Source organism: Athene noctua, chromosome 2 (genome assembly GCF_965140245.1).
Source record: "Athene noctua chromosome 2, bAthNoc1.hap1.1, whole genome shotgun sequence".
In the NCBI taxonomy this organism is placed as follows: Eukaryota; Metazoa; Chordata; class Aves; order Strigiformes; family Strigidae; genus Athene; species Athene noctua.
In genome coordinates this window covers 4,911,543-4,919,461 of record NC_134038.1, presented here as the reverse complement: position 1 = coordinate 4,919,461, position 7,919 = coordinate 4,911,543, and the positions used below count along the sequence as shown (strand labels likewise).

Sequence of the window (7,919 nt, the reverse complement as noted above, 5' to 3'; positions counted from 1 at the left end):
AACAGCAGCACCTGAGCAGCTTCTCTTCCTGTCATGGCACTGGAAAGGCTGAAGAGGGGTGCCCAGTCCTCCCACTCCTGGCACAGGGGTGAGGCTGATCCAGGATACTCAGGAGATGTGCAGACACAGACAGGCTCAGTGTCACACCTTGCAAAGCCCAGCCCAGGGAGGTTCAGGTTTATTCCTTTGTTGCTTTCACATCCCTTTGCCTCTTCACTTCTAAGTGTGCCAGGAGAGGACAGGAATGGGGGACAGTCCCTGCCCCTTCATCCCCACCTCACTTCAGGCTCTGCCAGGTGGTTGGAATCCCCTGAGCTTGGTGGGGTGAAGAGGGGAGGCTCTTGCCCTTGTTGGGGTTTAACCCCAGCCTGCACAGCCACTCCCCCACACTTCATAGCCCCATACCAGCTACTCTGAAGAAAATTTAACTCTACCCCTGCCAAAACCAGCACAGCCCTCCTCTGGGTAGGGATTTGAGCAGCTCCTTCCCTGGCAAGGCAGGACCCACACTCTCCCCTTGGTGCTGGTGAAAAAACAAATTCATTGCTCAGGCCCAAAGTCAGGTTTATTGTGGTTTATGTTTTAACTTCTTCTTTAACCTCAGGTCCAGTAAGGAAAGAGCGCAGCAGAGCTGGGTCTAGTCAAAAATGAACCCAACAGTGTGTGCATCGACTGCTCTGATTGATACAGATTCTGAAGAAATACTGTCAGGAGCAGTCACAAATCTGTCAAGATTTTCCAACTGCTGGAAATCAAAGCAGGACAAGAGTTCTTCACACTGCAAGTTTAACCCTGTCAGCTGGCATCTGTAATCTGATACAGAGGCCCCTCAGCTTTCCCCTCTTCTGTTCTCAAAAGTGGTTAATTAACCACTCCACGTGGTTCATCAGTTTGGATGGGAACTGGTTTCTTTGTTTATGGTTGGTTTCAAAATAAAGCCTGACCTTATTTCCTCCTGAAATGCTCTCAGGCCCTCCTGTGCTGAGGATCCCACACCCGTGTAGCACTTTTAGAAGTATTAATTAAGCTCTGAGAAGCAGACAAGTATTATTTGTCTTGTAGAGCTTTGGGACGAGGAGAAGCAGCAGCATCACAGGAAGGACACGTGCCTTCACTCACGTTCCTACAAACAACACAGGAACACGAGCCACCAACTCTTACTGAAATGTTTATTAAGATCGAACTTCAGAACAACGGATCGGAACACAATGTCTTGTGGAGTAGAATATTTCTAAACTGATTTTTTTTCTAGGCATAAAGGAAAAAAAAAAAAAAAATCAAGATTATACAAAAAGAACAGAAAGTGCAGAACACAATAAAACAGTTCTCATGCAACAAATCTCTTTTTTTTTAACCTTAAAACAGAAAATAAGCTCAACAGTGTAGAAATAAAACCATACATACATTATGCCGTCTACGCACTCAAACATTCATCTGTGACATTACTTTTCTTTATCCCTTTTTCCTCATAAAACAACATTATGTGTTTAACACATGCTTATAAACATTGCTAAACTCAGCAAGAGCTATTATAGTGCCCCAACTTAATAAGTTGATAAAAAAGTAGTTGTCATATGGCCAGTTCACAAAGGAACTAAATATTCTCTCTTTTTTTTTTTTTCTTTTTTCTTTTTTCCCCACTATGAGATGCCTATATGCAGCTTTCTATTAATATGAGGCATTTAATATAAGCTGGTCATTTGGCTACCAAAAGGGCTTAGTGTTCATGTTACATCAGAAAAAAAAAATAAATTAGGAATTGCCAATTTGTTGAGAGAAAAGTTCTGGTTTTTGGGGGCTATTTACTACAATTTGGCTATCACTAAGGACCGAAAAGGTGCAGACTAAAGAAGGTGATCCCTAGTTTAAGTAAATGCTCCTAGAGCTTCACCCTCAACTTCAAAATTTAAGAAAAAACAAAACAAAACAGTGTCAGAGCATATAAAATTGAATCGTGCCCTGGCTTTTCGCTAAAGTTTTAGCAGGTCACAAGGTCATCAAAAGCCTTTTAATTTTAGCAGATGGGTGGGAAGGGAAGGTATTTGTCCCTCCTGAGCACCCCTTGTGGTCCCCCCATGCTCCCTGGGGTGAGGGAAGGTGAGGTTGAAAGTCTGCAAGGCTGCTTGGGTTGAGGAATCAAACCAAATTGGTTTTCCAGGAGGTGATCTTAATTTAAATTACAGCAAAAGCTGGAACATCTTTTTGTGATTAACTAACTTGATTTCCTAACTGTCCAGGCTGCTGAGCCTTGAAATCAAAACACCAGTAGATATTTGAGCTTCCGCAGCTCGCCTCTGCCAATGGCTTGTTCTGGATGCAACATGAGAAACAGAAAACTTTGGGTAGCTCCACTTTTTAAAAAATGACCATTTTCGACGCACTTTACAAACGTTCAGCTTTGTCGTTTAAGGAAGAATAACATCTAGAGGACTCTCTGTAACCATAAAGTTTCTGCAAAGAAAAATAAAATTTGGTATTTCTTCTACACAGTCATTAACAACGTTTCTGTGCAACATTTGGTGTTCGTTACATTTATTTGGCCTAGTAAAAGGAAACAAGGACAAAACAGCTGCAAATAAAACCCACTTCTCTTTCACAATAGATACTTCAGATGCCGAAGCTGCTACATGTGCTTGGAATATCATGCAGGAGGTTTACTTATTTATTTAAATAGGATACATATTTATAGCTGAGCTCGTCTCGCATCGGACTAGGATGAGGGAAACCTGGAAGAACTCAGTTGAAAACATTGTTGAGTACAGTGACGACGAGCACACAACCACCAAAGATATTTTGGCCCGAGCAGTGTGTATATAAATGCATATACACACAGATACAGATACACACACACACACGCACCTAAAAAAACCCCAGCTCTCAGTGACTGAACTACAATTCGTCGCAGGGACTGAACAACAGTGTCACACAACCTGGCTACGTGTCTACACAAAATTATTGAAAACATGAGCAACCGCCCAACACAAATGCTGACCCCTGCGATGCGCCTCGGGGAAGGAAACCACCCCTGAACTCCCCTCCTGCCCCGACGCGGAGGGAGCTCTCCCAGGAACAAACTGTGACTTTGTCCAGCTTCATCTGTAAATGGGACCTCCACCCACAGGCAAGGCCCCACTGGTAGGCACAAAAATCCTGCCTTTAATGGGGGGTGTCGGAGGAAGGCCAAGCTCACCACGGGCGGGCGGATGCGCTTCTAGTGATGGAGCGGAGGTTTTAATGAGGTACCTGGCAATAATCACTGTTGTTGTCGCTGTCGTTCCAAGTGCTGAGGGGAGTCAGAGCAGATGGGAAAGGAATGAGAAAGGCTCAGCCCTCACTTCCGTGCCTCCGTGGAAAACCTCACGCAAGCCGGTTTCACCACGGGGGCCGCATGACAGCACCGGCAAGAAAAACGGGAGGCTGAATTCACAGCTGCCTCCTTTCCTGCCCACCACGCCAGGAGTATTTCATAGCCTAGAAAAAGGCTCCAAGTGAAAGGGGAAAAGGACGTTGTGTGTTTCAAGGAGCACTAACCTCCGTTGGATTTACTGGCTTCCTCCCTTCTGATGATGAACAACCCAAATCTTTCCATAACTGCTTACTGCCAGCGCTAGCAAACGACCAGATTCATGTTATTAAAAGGCTATTTAGGTAATAAATCTCTATGAAAGTCATCTAACCAGCAGGAAGAGAAACATTCCTAAGAAATTATTGCTTCTGGAGTCTGAAATTGCCATCCATGACCAGCGCAGAGCCGACCGCACTCCTGCAGTAACGCAACGGTACAAAATCCACGCTACGCCTTTCCGAGCAGTTAAAGTTTGAGCTTCTCTGCTCTCATGGGAAATGCTTCTAGGTGTGCAGCTTACTGACTACAGCACTCAAGAATCTGAGCACTAACGGTGTCTCGTGTCCAAGGTGTTACATGTCACCAGAAGGACTGTAGTAGAATATGTGAAAATTGTTTACAGTATAGAGCAACACGGAATGAAACCACTAACCCTTAAGCCTACTGCAGTAAAGGTCCAAGGAGAAGGAGCACACAGGATGAATCTGACTGTACAGCAATACCACAAACAACAGATTATGCTTACTATCACCAGGAATAAAGCCCCTTCAACTCTCTCTTCCCATGATTTGTGCAATAAACACATAAAATCTTACTATTTTACCTTATAATCATGACCAAAAAAAAAAAAAAAAATCATTTCTGTATCAAAAGATAAGGTAAGGGACACATAAAGAAATGAATCAGTGCCCACTCTACCCTGAGAAGTGCCAGGGCTAGAAAGAAAACTCTCTCAAATTCAAGAAGCAGCATTACTATGAAAGGTGTCGGGAGCCAGCGTGGTGGTTTCACAGGCTGGCCAAGGTACAGGAGATACTTTGGCTGGGGCTTCCCCAAGTTTATTCTTCTGGCACTACTACAAATACTTCAGCGTGTTTACAACGGATAATTATTTCCTTCAGCTTTACAGGGGAGTGAAACAGAGCTTCCTGCTACAAGGCACTGTGCATACTCGCGCGTTACGAATGGTAACTAAACAGCCCCATAAACAGCCCCAAATATGGATTTTAATGTCAAATTCTTAGAAATGAGGCTATGCCAAATGCTGGCTGGGATAAAATTGGACCTGCCCTGCCTTGAATCGAAACCCTCTGGGTTCAAAACGTCCTTCCTCCCTCCTCGCCCTTCCTCTGACTGAGAAAGCTAAATAAATGTGTGTGAGCTCACCCCCCAAAACAGTTTCACATTCCCTGTGCTGGGTGTGAAGCGTGAGGGAGCTTCAACTTCTCCTCCCTCTCTGCAGCTAGACCTTGGTCAGCTCGATGGTGCTGTGAAAGAAATCTTGTCTTACGAAGGTGCAAAGTGAAGAAATGATGATTTGAAACCACACTGATCCATGAAACTCATGGGGAAAAAGGGCAATTATGGCTGGCACTGGCCTGAAAAATGCAGATTTTTAAACTGCAGAAGAACTTTTCCAGAAATAGAGATTAAAATAAGGAGTACTGGACAGCGTTCGTTTAACCAAGAGCAGAATCTTCAAGGAGCTTTAAAAATAAAATATTAAAGCCACTTTAAAAATGTCCAACTCAGTGTGTATTTTATATTAATGCCAGTTACAGAGTGAAATACAACTCATCTCTGTTAGATATGAACATCACCAGAATATATTAAATGTAACTGAGATGATAAAATTCACGGCAGAAGTTCAGTTAAAGTATTTCTCACAACTGATTTCTTCAAGAAGGTCTCATATTCTTCAGTAGTATTATTCCCCTGTCTGAACACAGTTCACAGTATGTGTTCTAAATAAAAATATATTCACCTTAAAGAAAAAAAACCCACAAACTTTCTCAAGACACTTGAAAAAACAAACAGCCAACCTAAGTGCTGTGTGATTACGTGTACTCTAGTGCTCAGTGATTTCACCAGCCTAAAACCAACAGTGTCACCCTCGACAGCACAGGGCATCGGCACCGACTGAAAGCCTCCAGCTAAGAAACCCACGTGTGCCACCAGGAATTTGTCAACGATGCTGGCCAAGACTGCGCGTTAACTTCAAATATACCAACACATACATTTCTTAAATACATTGACAATTCAAGTAATTTATTAAAAACTGCTTTTCGTTTTGAAATATATATTCTGTTGAATGACTATATTGCAGCATGACTTACACATGCATTTTAAAGTACTGTAGTATGAGAAGTTTGAGGCAGCAGAAATCTTACAAGGAGCTGCGATTTGTCTGCTCAGCACAGGGATTACTGCAGCCCAGAGGTCCATGCGAAAACGAGTAAACAGCATCACAAACACTTCTTATAAAGACGACAAACGGAAGTTCGGTTTCTAAAGTTGCTATAAATGGCTGCTGGATCTCTGAGCCTTGGCTGCCCGTGGATTGGGGCACACTGCTAGCGATCCAAATGCTATTTTAAAATCAGATTAGCACAACTCTTTCAAGCTCTTCACAGAAAAAAAAATGTCTTTGCACTACAGCTATGTCCTGAATCAAGGAAAGGGGGCATGGAGGTTGCGCTGATGACTGAGTACAGCAGCTCGGAAGAGCTCCAGCCTGTAATTCCTCTGACACAGGGACTGGAACAGCAACACATGCTAGTGGATTGAATTTTAAGGCCTAAAAACTGTTTCTGACACAGATTTTTATACACCCAGACTATGCCATAAAATGATGGAGGTAGGCCTTCGGTTTACCTTGTTGTACTGACACCGTGCCTTTAACCTTGGCTGCTGCATTCACAGCCAGGAGGTTAAAGGATCATAAAAAGTGCAATTAATCAACAATTTCCTTTCCCCACGAAAGAGAATCCACACGCCCCCTCCCACGAAGCTGACCCCTTTCTCCACGGCAGCTTCATCCAGAGATGATCAGGTTTAAATGCCAAGAAAACCCCCCGAGTTCACCAGCACGCAAAACTCCCAGCTAAAAATTGTCACAGCGTATTCCAACGACATTCATAAAATTCAGCACTTGTGATAAAAACCTGTCAGTGCTGGTCACCTCTCCCAGCTGCTGCTCCTTCCATCTACAGTTCACATCACACGCCCTCTCCCGACAAGCAGCAGACTTGGGAGTAGTTGTTGAACAGTATGACTAAAAGAATTCGTGGCAGTTTCTTAGAAACTGCAGTAATTGCTTTTGTTTTTCTTGAAAGAAACTGCAAATAAAACTATTCTGTAGTAATTGCACTAACAAAAACATGAAGTCTAAAATTAACGTTAAAGAACTGTAGCTGTCAGACCAGTAATATCATGCGTATGAAAAAAAATTGTTCAAGATGTCTAAGCGTTTGATTCAGCTATTACACTAGTGAAATCTGAAATGTTCAGACAAAAAAATAGCAAGAGACTATAAGTTAAGATAGCTTCCATTTTCAGTTAGTTTAAAAACAGCCGAAAACTTAATTTTTCTAACTGCTAATTGTATACACTGTGTCTCATGCAGATTAATAAAACTTATCCAAAATCTAAATGTATTCTTAATAAAAAAGTGTTCAGAAATGATGTTTCTAAGTTGTAGAGAAAGCAATTAGCATCATAGCTACCTGTTCAAACCTATATTAAGGACTACAGAATTTCATTTACATTTTTGCACGAAACTGCATTTTCTTCTGCAATTTTAGCTACAAGTAGTGAAGATCCTAATTTGTTTTCCTGGATTTTAAAAAAAAAAAAAAAAAAAAAAAAAAAGTTCTTGATCCTGCACCTGCACTCCCTGGAATGTGGGTGAACAATAAGTGATGCCTCACACAGCTGACTCGCCCTCCAGCTCTGACGCAGCAGTTCCTCTGTGTGTCAGCTTCAGCACGGTCGGCTTCTCGGTGCTCGTGCCGTTGCCCTCAGCTGTCTCTGGAGGACCAAGTCCTTTCTGTTCTTCCTTTGGCTCTTCGTTGACTTCGGGGTAAATCACCAAGAAGGCAGCTGTCAAAAAACCCAGGAAGGATCCCACTGAAGCCACCATGGGAATGACTCTGACTGTGCCAACCACATCCACCACACCGCCAAGGGCGGAGGCCACGAGGATCTGGGAGATGTAAACCTGACAGGACAGAATAGCACAGTCTATGCCAAATCCTCGCTTCGAGTTCCCGGGGCTGTGGTGAATGTACTGGAAAAAGACAAGAAATGTTGTGTTAGGAGGTAAAACAACAGATGAAATCCAATATTTCAACACTAGTATCTTCCTCGAATCTCTCAGCCACGTGGTTAACTTTATGCCATCCCTGTGCATCCCGCAGGCTGTGCGTGTCCAGAGTAACAGCCTCCTTAGCTGCTTATCCACAGCCTCCTCATCTTACAGCCAAGTTGTAGGCACTTACTGGGGCACTCCTAGTGTGGACTTGGCTCCAAGATCACAGAATCACAGAATCCTTCAGGGTGGAAAAGCCCCTTG

At 43.2% G+C, this 7,919-nt stretch overlaps 1 protein-coding gene across 2 annotated transcripts in view; it reads right to left on the bottom strand.

Annotated features, from left to right (window-relative positions):
• Positions 1-1,161: 1,161 nt before the first annotated feature.
• SLC45A4 (solute carrier family 45 member 4) overlaps positions 1,162-7,919 on the bottom strand; it is an 89,627-nt gene continuing 82,869 nt past the window's right edge. For both annotated transcript variants that reach the window (XM_074898363.1, XM_074898361.1), the window contains exon 8: positions 1,162-7,634. In XM_074898363.1, coding sequence (XP_074754464.1) covers positions 7,272-7,634 — 363 coding nt within the window. In that variant the 3' untranslated portion in view covers positions 1,162-7,271. The remainder of the gene's footprint in view (positions 7,635-7,919) is intronic.